We start from the raw sequence: 20,438 nt of genomic DNA, 5'->3' as shown, positions 1-20,438 counted from the left end.
CAAACAGTAACTGCAAGTAAGATTACTAAAGAAAAGCACAGATGATAATATAAACATGTGAAGAGTCAAAGTCAAGCAGAGAACATTCATCATAAACAGAATTTACAGGTTAAACCCCCCCCCCCCATTGTTTGAGAATACACTTAAAAACAAAATATATTTGTCATTGAATGCTGTTACATTCTATATCTTTATTGTCATTATAAATACATGAAATATAGGGAGATTAGGTGCCTTCCTTACGGTGGCGGTAACACAATTGCATGGGAACACCATCACATGTGTGGCAATATTGCACGTCTTTTACATATGGTGCTAGGTGGTGTATAATGCCCTGATGGCTACTTGCTTTAATGCTCCTGTTATGACTCCTGTTCAGCCAAGAACATTTTTTTTTAAATGTTCTTGGCTTTCCTACGGCAGTGGCCGTCGACTGTCCTCTACCCCAAGAGAGGGTAGAGGACAGTCGATGGTTTCCTGGGCAGTCTTAATGATTCACTGGAGTGTTTTTCTCTGTCCTGCTGTGGAGCTGAAAACCACACACAGAGGCAGTAGTAAAGGATGCTCTCAATAGAGTATTGGTAGAAGGACACCCACAGTTTTTGAGAGATGTTATTTTTCCTGATGACACTCAGGAAATATAGTCTCTGCTGGGTCTTCTTTGCCAGCTCTGCCATGTTCACATCCCATGCCAAGTTCTCCATGACGTGGACTCCCAGGAAATGGAAGTCTGGTACCCTTTCCACACGATCCCCACTGATGTATAGTGGTTGAATGTCCATTTTTCTTTTCCTGAAATCCACAGTGAGCTCATTGGTCTTAGTTGTGTTCAGGATCAGGTAGTCTGTGCACCATGCTGTCAGTCGCTCTACTTCATCCCTGTAGGCAGACTCATCCCCCCCAGAGATGAGCCCCAGCAGAGTTGTGTCATCTGCAAATTACATTGCTAAAAGTATGACTCAGCACAGCTTTTTTAAACAACTCCAAATCCAGCACACCCACATCTCACATTTTAGTTTTAACATGTAGGGAACAAAAAGAATGGCTATGTTTTAACAAGTTCTAGGCCCACTCTTTACCCCCTCAGGAACTCGAAATGCCCATTAGCATGGCCCGACCATCAACCCAACACCCACTTCTATGATGCAGGACCGAAAACAAAGAGAATAGTGCACCTAAAATTATTTTACATAATGCTGTATCAATATATCAACTTCGTGTCCGGTTTGCTAGTCAAGTTTGTCTGAGTGCAGCTCAATGGATGTTGGGTTTTTATATTTTCAGTGAGTTAATGGAAGTATAAGAATTGGACAGTGTGGACAGAAACAGGGTAAAAGTGAAAAGGCAAATTAATTTAGATTTAAAGAAAGAGGAAGAAAGACAAAAAGTTGTTCATTATTCCGTTGATTCTGTACAAAAAACATCTGTATTGATAAAAGTAGTCACTCAACTATCCCAGTCATTGAATTCAGGTGCTCCAATCACTTCCATGGCCAAAGGTGCATAAACTCAAGCACCTAGGCATGCAGACTGCATGTGAAAATATTTGTGAAAGAATGAATCATGGTAAAGCGATAGGATGAAACTTGTGCCAGTCCAGTGGTGAAATTTAATCACTGTTAAATCACACTTCTCTGTCTAGAAGTCCAACGATGAGTCTGGGTTTGGTGGTTGCTGGGGGAACGGTTCCAACATGACTACCAGTCTACAAAGCAAGGTCTATAAAGGCAGGTGAATAAGAGTGGAGACTGTAAACCAGGCTTTCTCATCCAACATCAGTGTCTCACTTTACAAATGTGCTTATGGAAGAATGGCCCCAAACTCCCATAAACACACTCCTAAACATCACTAACCTTTGTGGAAAGCCATCTTGAAAGAGTTGAAGCTGTTAACCCTCTCAGGCTCAAATTAAGTTTTAGTTACAGGAGAAATCTGATATTCGGGGAAAATTATCAAAAAAAAAAACTCATAAAATATGTATGTGGGGTAATCAGGTTGTTAGTTGTAAACTGTTGCAAATCTGCAACGCCTGCCTTGAGAGGGTTAAAGCTGCAAAGGGTGGCCCAACATAATATTAAATCCTATTGATTAATAATGGGATGTCAGTTGAGTTCATATGAGTGTGAAGGCAGATGAATGAATACTTTTAGAAATATGATGTATGTGGATCTCCAAGGTGTTCAGACCTCTTGTGGTCAGATTTTGTTGCTCTTTATTTCACATCCATTAGACAGTCAGAGGGCTTTTCAGGGGCCCATACTGTCCAGGTGTGGGGTTTTTTGTTGTCTCATGTGCTTGAAAAGAAGGCAAGTGGACTTCTTTACATTCATGAAAACATTTCTACTTTCCATTCAAGAGTCTTTGTCAGTTGTAAAACAACTGATGGAGAGTCTTAAGTAGGCATTTATCCTCAAGTGGCAACTGTCCCCTTGCAGGTGCTCCTGAAGGTCATTGACCTACTATTAATCATTTGAGTCTTCACATTAGCCAAGTTGTCACAAAAAGTGCAGGTGGTTACTATCGCCTGGGCTAAGGTGTGAAACTTCTGTAAGACGGTGCCCCATTCCACCACCGTGTAATCTATTGAGGGCACCTGTGGCAAGGTGTGAGTGAGGAGTGTGTTTCATATTTATGTACATAGTAGTCATTTTTTCCCACAGGGAGAAAATGTCCAGTGGCTGTTACTGACCAATAACCAAAAAACAAACATCCAAACACAACTATCAACTGAGAAGGAAAAAAAAGTCTGAGATACGGACTTTGCCTTAAGACTGCCTTGTCTACCATCTACAAATATATATATATATATGTGTATATATATATATATATATATATATATATATATATATATATATATATATATATATATATATCTGGTTATAAAATGGTTTTAAGCAAACTCACAGCATGACATTTAAGGGTCAGTGCACCATGAATCACCTCCCTCTGTCCCAGATATTCATTTGCTCTTCGCTCATTTCTGAGCTCTTCATCTTCATCTGTTTCAAGGATTTTTTATTTTTATTTTATATTTTTTTTACTTTTCAGGCTATTTGTACTGAATCTAAACTGACAGACACTGTATGTACATGTATTCACCATCCAAACTGTTCCGTTATTGAGCCACAGGACAAAGTGGAGCACTGCATAGATTGCTGGGGCAGGAAACAGATGAACATTATTGGTTTTTCCACTGTAGACAAGAAAGCAGAGGTGGCTTTGGAAAAAAGTAAAACTCATTACACACAGAGTAATTGAACACATTTGAACTAATTGGAGGGTTGTTGAGAGGACTGCTGCCATTTTCTCTTGTGCTGACATTCACTTAAAAAAGAATGTGGACTTTATTCTTTTATGTGAGAGTGCAGATAGATCCTAAACTATAGCTTATTAGGTAACATGAAAACTAATCTAAATATAGGTTACACAGCACTCTTTTGCTGTGTAACCTATACCAGGCAGAAAATTCCTTTGGGATTGTTGCTGCTGTTGGACCTGGCCTATAGGACGCTGTTAAAAAAGTTTGAAGTATCCACTTGGTTCCACTGAGTACCATAACGAGATGTTCTGCAGATCTGTGATTTTGTGTTCCTTCTTCTTTACAGCCTGTTGCTCTAGTACACAAGCCACAGATTCTATCTAAAACAGCGGTCCCCAGCCTTTTTTTCCCCACAGACAGGTTTATGTCCGACAATATTTTCATGGACCGGCCTTTGAGGTGTCACAGATAAATACAACAAAATAAAACCACCACCAGTACCAAAATAAAGAAGATTTATTCATAACACACGGGAAAAGACCCAGGGTAACCGAGTTAACGATAAAAACGATTTTAAAAAATAATGCTAAAGACCGATAAAAACCATGAATTTCACACCCGAGCCTCAAATCTCGCGGCCCGTTACCAAACGACTCATGGACCGGTACCGGTCTGTGGCCCGGGGGTTGGGGACCACTGATGTAAGAGACACATATTACCACCCTGATGTCACTCATTGAATTTTGGACTCCCACATAAAGCCTTAAGTTTGTTATCCTGACTGTTGCCATCTGTCCACTGTCTATAAAATATCTTATCCATCATTTATTCCAACTTCTTTGCACCATTGCAAAGATGTCCGGAGCCCAATTCCATACATGTGTCCACATACTTTGCCAATCAAGCTGATTCTGATTGTGGTAAAAGTGCACTTGGCCATTAAGCTCTTGGGTAGCAAGCAAACCAATAACTTTCAGCAAGCATATTTTAATATATAAATATTTTTAAATGTGGTTCTGGCAGAGTAACCAGTATGTGTAGGTTAGCTTTTGTCGTCAGACCTGTGTTTAAATCCATGCGCCCACGTTACATTTCATGTGGAAATATGTCACATTACAGAAGCTCTGAATTCTGCTTCACTCTGACTTTATAGGTTAGAAACGTCAAGAAGTCACAAGCCTTTAAAGTCACATACTTTGAGATGTACATGAACCATCCGTGATGTTAACTGGGGAGAGGAGGCAAATATTTGGTCTCTAACAAATATGAGTCATTGCAGATAGAAAGCTTGAAGCAAAAAGCGATGACCTATTTATCAAAGTCGACTGCAGAAGTAGGGTGACCCAGTAACAAATCACTCCAAACACAAATTTCACCTCTTCTCCTCCCACATCTCTTTTTTCCCTGTTACCCCAGCTGTCAGAAGAGTGACTCTGAGTGCTTGTGTCATCCAAAATGTTTTCCTGCCCTCTCAACTCTTCCCTGGGGTCAATTAGAGGCAAACTACTTAATGATCTTAGTATGAATCTGTACTCCCATGTTCTTGTCATGTTTATTATTCTCACAAAAGGCACGCGTACGCCTGACTCAGCCAATCGCACAGAGCGAGGGTTATAAAGTAAGTGGATGTGGGAGAAGGTTGTGTTTGTTCACACTGCCTCTACTACACTCAATGATGATGCACACGGACTTTCACGTTGGATCGTACTGTAATTAGACATTGTACCCACCCTCCTTACTCGCTTTATTCCCAGCACTTATGTCTCCTTATTCTTGCCACTGCTGTTTTGCTGTTCACGGACACACAAAGATGCTCCTGTGTTATCTTGGAGATGAGAGACGCCATGCAATGCACTCTCTCCTTTATCTCTTTCCCCACGGCACATAAGACTCCTTTTATGTATCATTTGTATCATGCCAACGCACACTCAGAGATGCACAAACACGCTCAATGCACAGAAACAGTGTTTCATGGTCTTGAGCACTCACAATTGCAGGCTGGTACAAACAGCAGGAAGATGATTGGTGCGTGTGAATGTGTGTGTGGAAGTTACTGAGGGAGGGAGAGTGAGAGAAACTGAAGAAGTGTGAATCCCTTTGCATTAAAAAGCACTTAAACTTCTTGAAAACTCTAACTGCTTTTAAGTTTGTGACCTGAAAATCAATTTGAAGCTCCTGTTGCTACATCATTAGCCTTCTAAAACTCTAAACTGCTAAATAGTTAGACACTCTGAAAAGTGAAGATATCTGGCAAACTATGAGCCCTTGCTTGTTAATTTATTGATAACCTAGTATTTTTCATGTTGCGAGAAAAACATATCCTCCTTTTCATCATAAAAAGCTGCAAATCAGAAAATGTCTGTGTTATTAATAATCAATGTCTCACTTATTTAAATCAGAAGAGACTTCATCTGAACCTAAAATGATGGCCAATTACCAGCACCAGTTATTTTACTATTTAAATCAATGTGCTGTTGTCCTCAGCACAGTTTACTGAAATTACTCTCAAATGCTCTAAAGGTTTTTAAAAAAGAAAAAAAAAGATTAGCTGAAAACCCCTCAAATCTAAATCTCCAATAGGGTTGGGAAAAATCTAACAAACATTTGCCACCAACGCTATGTTTTTTTGCCCTCTAGGTTTTTTGGGTTTCCTTATTAGGTTCTAAAATGTTCCAAATTGCAAAGCTCTGTAAGCAAAAATACAGACAACAGTTAACATAATGCCTCTAAAGTCATGTGTAAAAGACAATTTTTAAGGTTCTATGTAGTCCTGTGTAGAAAGCTTATTATTTGACAGATAATTTCATTAAATGGTACCAATACTACAAATGTGGACTGTAGAGAAGTCCAGTACAGGGACACACTGCTGGCTACAGTTGCCTGTCTTGGCACCATTGTCTGTCAAAGTGACCCCGGCCCTAAAGTTAAACCTTCGCAAAACCCAGTGGGTAAGTTAAAAAAAAATCCACCAACTAGAGTTGTTATGAAAGGAGCATCAGTTCTTAGAGCAGTGTTGTTCTGTTATGGCAAGCAAGGCAAACAAGGCAGCACTGCTTGCCCAGTGTAATCTAAATACAGACATCTATTAAAACAAACATGAAGTAATCTCTCTCCTTGCATCTCGAACAGCCGTCTCTCACTGCCTGCGAGAGAAGTTTCCCATCTTGTTGCCATCGGTGGCTATTGCCTCTGGAAGCAGGCTTGACTAAACTTACAGTTTAATGTTTATCATTCAAGACAAGCTGCGGAGACAAGCTCTGTTTTCACTGAGATTATTTATGAGCTGTGTTGTGTGGAAATAAAGCTTGCATTAACAAGTAAACAAGCCCTCCGTCATCCTAACATACACATTTTCTTTTAATAACCACCTTGGCCACCTTGTGTGATGTAGAGCTACTAGAGCGTAGTCTGAAAACGTTTTTTAATAACTTCTTAAGCATGTTAGTAAGGACAGTCTGGATAATGGAGCGGTATACTGCCATCTCTACTTTCATAAAACAGGCAAGTTGAGAAGTTTCAAATGAGTTCCTGCTTGCCTTTCTATAAACTCACCCTATGCCACTGCTTTAAAGACAAAAGAAATTGTGCCAGGCTGTACACATGTTCATTTCTACTGTTAAGTTGGGCATGGGGACGGACTTGGTTTCAGAGCCATGGCCACACCAGGAACTACAGTCTCACGTTTGACTCTATACATTTACCATCAATTTGTAACACAATAATGTTACTTGCCCTTCTCTAAACCGATTCATTAGGTTTAGATCAAAATGAATTAAACCTGTGGAAGTATATCTGAAAATCATGGCAAACAGAAGCCATTTCTACAAAAGAACTATGGACAATGTCGGGAGAATTAGGTCGAGACACACAAGAGACACATGTCTAAAGTTACCTGTTCTCACATGTAGCACACAACAGAAGGCAATTTTATCTGTGCCAGATGCATTCTTTTACTGGAAATACTTCTGTTTTGGGGATAAATGTTCACTGGACGATCATTGGCTAGTCTCACATCTGTACAACACATCACAGGTCCATCACAGTGACTTGGAATAAGGAAGCTAGCATTGTACACATTTAGTGTCCAATGCAGCTCATTCAGACATTTGCATTTCTCTGCGCCCCCCCCCCCCCCCCCCAGACAGTATGCTCCAAACATCATTTAGACAGAAGACACAAGAAGCGTTTCTGTACACATTAATCGAGCACTGCCAGCATTCCTACTGAGAGAGAAGATATTACATAACTCATTAAGCACCTTTCCTGCCCTCTTGTTCAGTGCTTAAGAGATCCCAATGACTAACATTTACATTGCCGTGCTTAATGGAGAAATTAATGTGGTGTTTTAACATTTTACGGCTTCAAACCAGAACTTCTCCTAATTCCCTCATTTAGTGTTTTATGCATTGGCTTCAACAAATACACTTTGCTACTTGTTCCATTATGCTATCATTGAATCCACTTACTTTATGTTTTTGGCTCAGTAGGGTGATTCATTAATACGTGTTGTTTGAGTTTTTTCCCCCTAAAACTTCTGCATACCCTTTCATGCAACAAGCAGATTCCGGCCCAAATACTTCTTATGAGGTACCATTAATTACATACTACACTTCAAAACAAGCATGTGGGAAAAATAAGCTTTGTCTGTCCAGAGGATCATATAAATAGGCTCACCACTGGAGGTTGGGCAGCTGTCTGATCAAAACCATTTTACAACCAAATGTTAATCAAGTGTTGAATTAATAGCCAGTGTGTTGTGATCGCTTGGTCATTTATCGGTCCAATAGCTTCATGACAGGAAGATGAAGGTATTGATAATGATGATAACGACGATGATGGCATAAAAAGGACTTTTTTCCCCACTAATCTGGCAAATGCTGGAACATCAGTACCACTAGGTTATTTACTTGTGTGTGTGTGGTCTCAGAGTTGTGTTAATGTTGTTACCATAATGACTAACTCTTGACATTTCTCCATCCCGCCGTTTCTGAAAAATGTTCTAATTTATTCGACTAGTACATCCTACCATTTTCTGTAATACTCTCTGTGTCTCTGTCTCTCTCACTAGTGAATAACATTTAAAAGCTATACAGTGTACACATCTGTACCTCTCTCGCATGTTTTCTGCTTCCAACACTGTGACACTCTATACAAGCACTATATCCCACCAATTTTGTCTTTCTCTTTCAGATGACCTCATGAAGGATGTTTAGGTATGTGTGTGTCAGAGTGAACATTCGTGTGTATCCATCCATCCCTGGGGCTCACATCAAGTGCACTGGCTGCATCAGTGGACTTCATTATTGCTAATAGCCAGGGATTTACTCTTTTACTCCTAGTTTGTTCCATTGTTCATTAACCTCGGTTCATTTAGCTTTGGACCGACTGCCTGTCAGGGATGGAACTGTTTCACCCAAAGTCACCAGTTTCAAAGTAAAAGGGCATATTTTTTTGATTGTTTTTTAAACTCATGTTAATCCTGCATTTACAGTTCTCCTCTGAAGTTTACATACACTCATCATGAGAATAAATCACTTATCATTTTGGTGTTTTAGGGGTTTTTTTAACTGTTCTTTTTCCAGGCTGGTACATCTTAAATATAAAGCTCAATAAGCTTTAAATTTATTTTGGATTTTCTCTAATCTGGGTCCAAAGTATACACGCAGACTCAAATATATACATACCCCTATACTAACATTTGATTAAATGTGCCTTAAGAAGTTACACCTTGACCAGCTGCTTTTGGTAAAAAAAATAAAATAAAAAAATAAAAAGCTTGTGGCATAAATATTAGAGCACTCTTCTTGGCAGAATTGGTAGCATTCATTTAAATTGATTGGGTTCCTGGCATGGACTCGCCTTCTGAGCATAGTCATTAAAGTTTCAATAGGGTTGAGGTTGGAGCTTCAGGAGGACCATTCCAGAAGCTTAATGTTAACCTGGTTTCTCCACAAGTTTTGATGTGTTTTTAGGATCATTCTCCTTTTGTTTCACCCAATTGTGTCAAACTTTATAGCCTTTAATTTGAGGTCAAGTTGAAGAATATGGAGGAAATCTTCCTTCTTCATTAATCCCTCCATTTTTCTGGGGCGCCAAACAGCCCAAGAGCATGATGATTCTTGATAGCCGGTACAGTCTTCTTAGGCTTTACTCCTCTAAGCATTCCTCTTGTCATTGTGGCCAAATAACTCAATCTGACCATAGAGCTTTTCTCCATAAGGAATTTAGCTTGTCCATGTGTGTGATTGGTAGTTTCAATTAAGCCTGAAGTTGTCAATTTTGCAGCAGTGGGCTCTCTCTTAGTTGACACTCTCTCAGGTCACGATGGTATAAACCTCACTTCACTGTGAACCACTGGTTGTGGCCTTAGTGATTCCTGCTTTTTTCTGAACATCTTCATTTTTCTCTCATCTGACAGCCTGGGTCTTTTTCCAGACCTTGGCGAAGTGGTCATACATTTGAAAAACTAGCTCTTATATACTGTTATTTGAACTGACTGAATTCTTGGCATGTGCTGTTGTTTAGAAATGGCTCCAAGACCTTCTGACCTTCTATAATTTTACAGTTCTTCTTCTTAGATCTTCACTGAGTTCCTTGGTCCTTTCCACTGTTCTCATTGTTCCCACTGAATAGTGGTCAGTCCAATGAGTGCTGTCAAAAATCCCTTTTATGCTGGCAAAGACCAGTTGTAGTCAGTCATGATCACTAATGAGAAGTTCATAGGCCTTAAAGTTAAAACATTGTAAACCCTTCAGCACATCTGTTATAGTGGATTAGAGAAAATACCAAACAAATTCAAACTTGTTTACCCAATTCTTGTTTTTTAAAGTTATTAAAGATGTATACTGTATAATCATTCCACCTTGGAAAAAGAACAGTGTTCAAAGAAATCATTAAAAGCCCAAAATTCCCAAAACATTCATGCCCACGATGAGTGCACGTAAATTTCTGACCACAATTGCATGTGCTATTTCTGCACCACACATTACCACCTGACAGCAGTTAAGGTCACTGAGGGGACACATGGTCATTCCAGTGTGTCTGGAATGGCAGACTGGGGTGATGGTTCCCCTTTTTAAGAAGGGGGCCTAGATAGTGTTCTCCAACTTTGAGCAGATCACTCTTGAACCTTCCAGGGAAGGTCTAAGTCAGGGTACTGAAAAGAAGAATCTGCCTGCTCCTTTTAACAAGGAGATATAAAATGCTTTGTATCCTGGTCTTGGAACTCTGGACCAGCTCTTTATCCTCTCAAAGATATTCGACATGTGTGGGAGTTTGCCCAATCTTGGCATGTCCATTGGGAAATCCACTTGGAGTCCAGGATATCTGGCCCATTGTTAGGAGCACAGCATCTGCACTAATCTGTTGAGATAAATATAGTGCTGAGTGGGAAAATGAAGCTGTCATTTTTAGTGGTGAATCTACATTCCTACCCTCACATATGGTCACGAGCTGTGAATAGTGACCAAAAGAATGAGCTCGTTCTTTTGCTCTGTAGGATACCTAGGCTCTCCCTTAGAAATCATGTGAGGAGCTCAGTCATTCTGGAGAGACTCAGAGAAGAGTCGCTACTTTTCCACATCTAAAGGAGCCAGTTGAGGTAGCTTTAGCATCTGACTAAGTTGCTTCCTAGGTGCCTCCTAGTGTTTCAGGCATGTCCTACTGTGAGGACACTACAGGGCTGACCCAGGACACAGCGGAGAGATTATGTCTCTCAGATGGCTTAGGAAAGCGGTCCCCAATCCTACCGGTCCATGAGTCGTTTGGTACTGGGCCATGAGAGTTGAGGCTTGGGTGTGAAATTTATTGTTTTCAGGGTTTTTAATCGTTTTTATCGTTAACTCGGTTTCCTGTGTGTTATGAATAAATCTTTTTTTTGGGGGGGGGGGGGGGGGGGGGGTGTACTGGTACTGGTTTTATTTTGTTGTATTTATCTGCGACACCTTAAAGGCCGGTCCTTTAAAATATTGTCGGACATAAACCGGTCCGTGGCGCAAAAACGGTTGGGGACTGCTGGCTTAGGAACACCATGGGAATGGTGGAGGAAGAGGCATAGGGAGATGCTGGTCTGGGCATTGCTGCTTAGACTGTTGCCCCATAACATAGAACCAAAACAATGGATGGATGAATGGATGGATGCATGGATATCTAACATTAAATACAACAATGGACAAGGAAAAATGCTTTTTATAACAAGGAAAAAAGCAATTACTTGGAAATCTATTGCATGTGTTAAAAGTGAGAAAAGCTGGAGGCTAAAACAATAATAAACTCCTCTAAATGAGTGAAATCTCTCCATTATGAAGTTACATTCATCAGCGATTAATGACAGCCCAGCAGCATGCTGTGGCCTGTTGCTTTGGTTTGGTGTGTCATAACCCTTAGGCTGCAGTATCATCCAGCTAGGCCCTCCGTTGGTCAATCAAATCAGTACATCCAAAGACACATTCCTTTGCAGTGTACACAAAGATGTATTTCTCCTTTCTACCCTGCAACTCTCATGATCAAAGATTTTAAAAGACAGTAACTTTCCAGAGCTTGAAAATGCTGTTTTGGCATCTGATGAGGTTTTAAATTCACAAATCAACAAATTAAATTTTATGGATTTTATTTCATTTTTCACAATTATGTAGCTGTCTGTGTTCTGAATGTACATTTATGGTGTAACATCTTTAATGAAGTGCTTACTGGATGAACATGCAGTGGGTCTGTACAGTGTCTTTTATGCAATATTGCCTCTGGTGAGGCAAAGGTATATACTGCTGCAGACCATAGAGCGTCCCTATAGCCACAATTCATTATGTTGGTTTAGAAATATTAGTATAATCTGAACTGAAACTGTAAAAACCTTCAGGCAACACACGCAGACCTTTATTATTTCACTTTAGATTACTATTAAACAAATCTGTGGGCAAATAATAAAGAAGTTGCCGCATGTACTGTGCTACAGTATAGGCACTTTGCACTGGCAGTGCTTCAAGTTGACAGGCTACTGTAAGGATGCGTCGGCCATTCTTGCTCCCGGCAAATTTGTACTTCACGGTTAAAAAAAAGTCACATGGCCCAAACCCATGACTCGTAAATGTATTTAGTGCCTGCATTTGGTAACTGCAGCACAGTTACAATCAATTTAAAACACTAAAAAGCTGAAGTTACGGTTGTATGAACGAGACAGGAATATGTTGTGAGACTGTTTTTAAAGGTAAAGCATGCATGTACTTACAACTGACTCTTTGTCTATCTCTTACCAGAACAGTACCAGCTGAATAACTCTGCTTATGGACCATTTGGACAAGGGCTTCCACAGCCTCACAGCAACCACAGCACAGTGGGGCTGAACAAATACACCTCCCTCAAAGCTGTGGGTAAGTCTGACACAAATACATGCTAAATGATGCTTATTTCAACTGACATTGCAACCTTTACAGTACAAGTTAAGAGTACAGGAGCTGTCAGATGATGAAGGGTCCCTTTACTTCGTGGAAAACAGATTTAATCTTAAAGAGAGGCCCCCCACCATGTTCCCATTTAAGTAACGTTAATCATCTAAATGTTACTAAGTGATTGACGTAAACTGGACTTCACAGGAGATTTACTTCCCCATGGTACCACGTCATGCAGACAAGCATGAGCTATTGCATTAAGGCCTTTGTGTGATTTGATTCAAAGAAACCTCACTGTACAGGAATATTTTAGGACGATCTGACCCCACAGACTTAGTCATTGCTAAGGACAGAGCTCTATGATATATGGAGTGCAGGTAATACAGATTTGATGATTTTTATTTCAACAAAAAATGTGTAGCTAGCTTACTTGCACGTACACTAAAAAGTTGCACAGTACTTTACATTTTTTATTCCATGATTCACTTTATAACCAAAAGTATAAAGTCTTCCATTCAAATCATTGAATTCAGGTCTTCCAATGACTTGAATGGGCACAGGTGTATAAAATCAATCACCTAGGCATGCTGACTGCTTCTACGAACAAGTAATCGATCGCTCCCAGGAGGTCAGTGAGTTCCAGCATGGTACCATGATAGGATTTCAGCTGCGTAATATCCAGTCATGACATTTCTTTGCTACTAAATATTCCACAGTAAATCGTTATTGGTATTATAATAAAGTGGAAGCAAATGGGAATGACAGCAATTCAGTCATAAAGTGACAGGCCATGTAAATTCACAGAGCAGTGTCAGCGAATGCTGAGGAGTATAGTGCGCAGAAGTCACCAACTTTCTTCATAGTCAGTCGCCAAGGTCCTCCAAACTTCATGTGGCCAAGCTCAAGAACAGTGCGTCGAGAGCTTCATGGAAGAGGTTTCTGTGGCCAAGCAACTTATGTCACCAAGTGCAATGCAAAGTATTGGATGCAGTGGTGTAAAGCACGCCACTACTGGACTCAGGAGCAATGCAGACATGGTCACTGGAGTGACAAATCACACTTCTCAGTCTGGAAATCCAATGGATGAGTTTAGGTTTTGCAGTTTCCAGGAGAACGGGACTCGTCTAACTGCACTGTGTCAAGTGTAAAGTTTGGCGGAGGAGGGATTACGGTGAGGGGTTGTTTTCAGGAGGAAAGACATTTTGGACGAGTTAGGCTCAGACCCATAGTTTCAGTGAAAGAAACGCTTAAGCTTCAGCATACCAAGACAGAACACCTTTGGGATGAATTAGAGCGGAGACTGCAAGCCAGACTCTCGTCCGACATCAGTTTCTCATCGTACAAATGTGCTTCTGGATGAATGATCAAAAATTCCCATAAACACACTGCTAAACCTTGCTGGAAACATTCCCAGAAGAGTGTGCATACATCATATTAAACCCTATGGATTACGAATGGAATGTCACTCAAATTCATATGCGTGTTAAGGCAGACAAGTGAATACTTTGGCAATATAGCGCACATACAGTTTAACTTACTGTATAATGTCTAAATTTTATATTGACCTCAAATACAAAATCAAAACAGGTAAAATCTGAAGCCTATATTTGTAAAAGAGAGGTTGAAAGTAGTCTGAAGCTAAAGTGTACTACCTCCCTGTGAGTCAAAATAGTTTTCAGTATCACAAATGGGCACATTAATCAACTAAGACTGTTTGCACCAAATTTTCAAATTGCCTAGTTTCACCTTTCTATTGTTGCATTCTGCACATTTTTATAATGCCTCCAAATGTATTTTTATGGAGATTTGTGAATAAAGAGCAAACGTACGACAAACAGGAAAGGTGGCTTTAGGACTTTTACCAGGTTCCAGTAAGGACTGTTTTCTGCTGGCAAAGGTCACACACATATGTAGCAGAACAAAAACGACCTCAGGCACCCATTACAACAAAATATTCCTCTACTGCTCATCCAAAGGCACAACTGCTTTTCAAGACAAATATGAGTTTTTGCTAGTTTGGTCATGACCAGTAAAAGTAACAGTAAAGGCTTTGAGAGATGAATGCTTTAGCTTCAGGACTGGAGTAGAAGGCCCTCCTTACTCTTGCTACACCTGTTAAGTTTTTCAACCACAGAAACCATAAACCTATATAGAAACCTGTTAGTCTTTATTATTCCTCTCAATGTAAATCTTATTAAAAAAAGAAAATTCAACTAAACAAGAACATAATTGCCACAAGAATTTGATTAGTAACCTTTTTCTTAATGAACTGAAATCCACAATTATTCGCAATATTCTCAGTTTCATGTTTTCTTCTTCAGATACAGGTGATTCAGTCAAACATTACAATACAAACATTTTCCAGCGGGACCGTTTAACTTCAGTATTTAATATGAAATAATCATGAAATGCAACAGCACAAAAATGTTCCATCCATCCATTTTCTTCCGCTTATCCGGGGTCGGGTAGCGGGGCCAGCAGCCCAAGCAGAGAAGCCCAGACCTCCCTCTCCTCAGCCACCTCCTCCAGCGTGTCCTGGGTCTGCCCCAGGCCTCCTCTCGGTGGGACATGCCCGGAACACCTCGCCCAGGAGGCATCCTTGTCAGTTGCCCGAACCACCTCAACTGGCTCCTTTCAATGTGGAGGAGCAGCGGCTCTACTCTGAGCACCTCTGTGAATAGCTACCTTATCATGGTGGAGGGGTTTGTGTGTCCCAGGGATCCCAGGTGCTATGTTGTCTGGGGGCTTTTGACCCCTGGTAGGGTCTCCCATTGCAAATTGGTCCTGGGTGAGGGACCAGACAAAGAGTGATTCAGAAGACACCTATGACAAGGCCATCGAGGGAACAGTTCACCCTGCCCGGGCAAGGGTTACCGTGGCCCTGCCCTGGAGCCAGGCCCGGGGAGGGTGCCCGAGGGCGAGCGTCTGGTGGCTGGGCCTAAGTCCATGGGACAGCCCGAAAAAGGACATCGGCCCATCTTCCTGCAGGCCCACCACCTGCAGGAGGCACCGTAGGGGTCGGCTGCATTGTGAGCTGGGCGGCAGCCAGGAGCAGAGGTCTTGGCGGAGTGATCCCCGGCTACCAAGACTGGCACAAAATGTTTTCAGTTAAAAAAAATGAGATATTCTGATCCAATAGATTCCTTCATATCAGACTAAGAACACAGTGCTTTAATGATATACTTTTTTTTTTTTTTTTTTAGTTGCACCACCTTACCTCACTTTTTTCCACATCTGCAAATCTCTGATTACAAAACTGCAGCTGAATTCTAGCTGCCATCTGGTTATATTATTGTTCTATTCCTATATGTGGTGTCGCGAATGAGAAATAACCGGGGACGGTTACTAAAGTAGTGACAACGCCACCTGGGGGAGGACGTTACACCCCCAGGAAAGATTTCTCTAGCCAATGAGAGGATTGCATTGGCTACCAAAGCCCACAGACTCGTTATTTAAAGGCAGAGGTGAGACAAAGGAAGTTTATAATTCCAAAGTTTATTAAGAGAAACTACTAAAACATAACTATAAGATTAAAAAGGCACCTAGGGTAGCAGGGGTGAGAGTGTAAAATAATAAATTAAAACACTTTATTACCACACAATGATTAAAACGACATACTCCCTACCACAATGCTACCCTAAAACAAGTACAATATATTAAGAAGAACAACTAGACAAAATGGTGGAGGCCGGCCACTTGAGGAGGCAACCTAACGGGAGGGGTGCCCATGGGTGCCACCAATTACTCACCAATGTGATTTCACAGCAACCTCACTCACACTAAATTCTAAACGGTCCAATCAGCCTATGCCCGGTGTGTACACGCACATGCATCGGGGAGGGGATTCCACCTCACGTGCCTAGCCTCTGAACAAGCGGCCGCACCGCCACTAAAACAATAAAAGAAAAGATAAAACGTTAAACAATGCAGTAAAAGATCCACATAAAACCAACACATCCCAAATCACTATACGTTTTAAAAGTAGTGCGTAACAAACAAAATGGCATCTGACAAGACAGCAGCAGTATAATGCACACCTGCAACAAAGGAGGGAAACAGTAGTCCAAGTCCACCCTACTATGCCACGGTATGATAAACACAAAGGTCGCACTTACCACTCTCTAAGGGCAATTCTGAGTAGCTTTCCTTAAGAGATATGCAATGTTTGACTGCCTAATGCTCGCAGCCACCTTGGATTGCTAAGACTGCCAAATGCCTTCTCTCAGTAGTGAAGCGCAGCCGTTTCTTATAGCCGGGTAATTGTCGGCTGGGAAGGTGTGGATGACAATGGTGCGTTTATGGACATCATGTAACATCCTAACCCAGAATCTACTTCACTACATATATAAATGCAAGGTTGCTGAGTTCCTATGTCATCTGCAGTTAAATTGCCGTGCCGCAGCAACTACGACACCAGCTGTGTTAGAACCTCAGATCTGTGAAGTTATTGCTGGACTCTGAATGCAAGTAACTGAATGTGATTTTTCTCTGATTTAAGTTAATCACAGTTAATCGCACCATTTTCAGAAAATAAATTGGACATAATCGCCCACTTGACCCCATTTAATCAGAAACTCATAGCAGACTGACTCTGACTTATTGCTTTTCTATCACCATTTTGACACCAAAGTCACTTTGAAGACCGCAAATGGTTGCAGACCTGCTCCTCATCTTCAAAGCAATTGCATTCTGCAGCAACATTTGAATGGTACTGTCAGAATTTTTTAGAAACAACATGAAAGGATGGATCCATCCTGCCTTATTTCAGCAGTTCAAACTTCTGCTGGCTGCAACTTGTGTGGGTGATACCATGGTGCTTAATCTTCGCATCATTAAAACAAGAAAGCCTATCCGAGTATTGTTGCTGACTACATCCATCCCTTAATGACCGCAGAGTGCCCATCTTTTTTGATTGATTGATTGATTGATATACCTTTATTAGTCCCACAAGGGGAAATTTCATAAGGCTGCCGACCTATTACACACAATGGCGGCGCCATCTTACCCTCCGACCATACATACATTACACAAAACATCACATGGGGAAGGCAGGTCAGAGAGGTATAACAATGGAAAAAGCACCACATGAGGAAAGATAAGGAGAAAAAAATAACTCCCCCCAGACTGAGCTCCAATAGGGAGATCAGTTTGAGAACAGAAAAAAACACCTCTGCACATAGCACATGAAAAAAAAAAACTCTTAATACACCAAAGAAGCACATGACAAGCAACAGGGGTGGGTAAAGGGTGAGAGACAGCCGATTTAGACAGTACATCCGGGCCTGCAGCCTGTGCGCTGGTCTCCTTGATCCACCGTCAGCATCGGAAGGGAATAAGCGTCGAAGGCGTTTGGAAAGGGAGGGGGGATGAGTGTGTGCATATCAGTATATATGTCTGTGTGCATGTGTGTGTATGTGTCCAGAGTTCAGCTGAGACAGTGTCCTTCGCCCTGCCAGGCTAAGTACAGTCTTCCAGCCAACCCAGGTGGCCTTGCATGGAATGGGAAGGAACAGTCTAAACAAAGTCGTTATCAGGGTGTTGTTGTTCGGCTCCAGCCTTGCGACCGCAGCTGGCGCCGAGAAGGTATCCGCATGAAGTGATGGTGCTTTTTACTTTAGTGCGAACAGCTCATATGAATTTCAAAGCAGTTCTACAGTCCAACACTGGTCTCTCAATCTCCCGTTGGAGAGCCGCGAGCTTCGCCATACTTGCGTTCTGTGATGTTGTCATTCTTGTGCTCAAGGAGCCGATTCTGAAAAACTCACGACAGTGTGCCTCCCCGAGATGTCATCCAATTTGCGCTCAGAGATGTTATTCCGAGCTAGCCCTTCCGAGATGTAATCCAGTCTGCACTCAGTGATCTTATTCTGAGTATTCACAGCAGCCGTAGCCTTTCCAAGATCTTATCCGTGCTGCACTCAATGAGCCCATTTTGAGAAACTCACGCCTCTTCCCATCGTTTCAATTCCAGCGGGCAGCCTTGTGGAGGTTTGAACAGCCGGTTCCGCTTTCTTAATTTTTCGATAAGCCAGGGCCAAGCCAGCTCCGATCAGCCAGAACCCTGTTACCATGGTTCCGAATAGGTAGATAAGATAGATCTTCTCATGGCTGCTTCCAATAGGATAACACAAAGCTCAAGTCATTTCAAATGGTCTCCTGAACATGACAGTAAGCTCACAAATGGCCTCCATAGGCACCAGATTTGGGATGTAGTGGAACATGAACTGTATGGTGGTACTATCACCAGACCAAAACCTCTGAGCAATGTTTTCAGCACTTTGTTGAATCTATGACATAAAGAATTCAGTCTGTTCGGAAGGCAAAACAGAGACCACATTTATTCATAGTAGAAGACATCAAACATTACAATTTTTAAACTGAGAAAGTATGTCATTTTAAGATAAATATTAGCACATTTTAGAATTTAATGACAGCAACAGTTCTCAAAGAAGTTGGGACAGGGCCGTTCATTTGTTACTTATGCATGTAGCACAACCTTTATAGTGGCTGACTAAGTCTGTTAACGTCTGTTTATCTAAATAACTTGCTCTCTCTTCTATGATAACTACTGATATATCACAAGCACAAACCATGTATTTGTCACCTGTCTCGTGTGCTCTTGGAGGCCCCTCCTGGTATAAGGGCCCCAAGCGGCACCTTAGTCTCCTTATGCCTCAGCTGGCTCTGAAAAGCTAGTTTAGTGTAATTACATTTTTACTTGTGCTTGTTTTCCATTACAGAAGCAGGGAACTGTTACCATCTGCTCAACAAAATATCAGACTGAATCATGATAGGAGTTCACTTGTTCTCAAAGTTTTTTTTATGCTTTTCTATGAAATAATAAAATAAAATGACATTGTTGAGATTAAATATATTTGCTTTTGAAAAGAACGGAAACAACCTTTGTCGGTGTACTCTGATTTTCCAGCAAAAACAATGAAAGCACACTCAGAGACAAGGTTACTGTTCATGTAACCAGGAAGCTAGCGGCGATAACCTCAGTGTTTAGTTTATGCAGTGTTTAGCATGTGTGTGCCGATGACACGCGCACACACATGCACAAGCAGAGTCAGACTCAGGGCGAGGGTATTTATAAACCTCCATCGCTGTGTCCCCTCTTCCTGACACACATACCTTTACCTCCATCATCTCCATTGCACTCTTCAGTTTCTCCTGCTCCTCCTGCCCTCCAGTATCTCAAGAAAAGATTAACACCACTAATATTCACTCACCTCAAGGGCATGCCAGTTGGAAATACTTAAACAACCAGCCTGCCCTTTGATCTTTTTCAGATCCTCTCTTCACCTTCCTCTGACTCCCTCCTTTCCGCTCCTTTAAATGTACTTTTTAAAAACTTTCACACATATAAAAAAGGGCATTTTCATGCTAACACGGTCCATTTGTGAGGAGATCATTTTTTAAATTCTGCCTGCAGGAGTTGCATAAAAGCTTTCTGATACATTCAGAGGTTCAATCAATAGTGACATTGCTGACAGGCTGGAGCCAGGAGGCCAGAAATGCATCATGGATTAACCGTGATTCAGACTTGAGCCCTCCTCCTATGATGACAGATCATGTGTTTGTGAATTGACAGTTAATTTCTTAGCCTGCTTCTGCATGTGACTCAGAACTGCATCAGACTGTGATAAATTGAAAATGATTTCAAAGTGTAAACAAGTTTAAAGAGGCCAAATATAGCATGTTTGCGCTACCGACCCAACTTTTTAACTTCTACTGTAACACTGCACTGTGACAGAGCAAGAAGTGAGCAGAAAGCTATATTTATTAACACTATA

General features: G+C 41.2%; 1 protein-coding gene across 1 annotated transcript in view; it reads left to right on the top strand.

The window, feature by feature from the left end:
• Positions 1-20,438, top strand: part of shisa8b (shisa family member 8b) — a 49,578-nt gene that overhangs the window by 21,732 nt on the left and 7,408 nt on the right. The window contains exon 4 of the mRNA XM_063481562.1: positions 12,511-12,624. Within this exon, the coding sequence (XP_063337632.1) occupies positions 12,511-12,624 (114 nt within the window). The remainder of the gene's footprint in view (positions 1-12,510; positions 12,625-20,438) is intronic.

Source organism: Pelmatolapia mariae, linkage group LG8, assembly GCF_036321145.2.
Source record: "Pelmatolapia mariae isolate MD_Pm_ZW linkage group LG8, Pm_UMD_F_2, whole genome shotgun sequence".
Lineage (NCBI taxonomy): Eukaryota > Metazoa > Chordata > Actinopteri > Cichliformes > Cichlidae > Pelmatolapia > Pelmatolapia mariae.
Note: the sequence above shows the minus strand (reverse complement) of the source record. Positions and strands in the feature narration are given on the sequence as shown.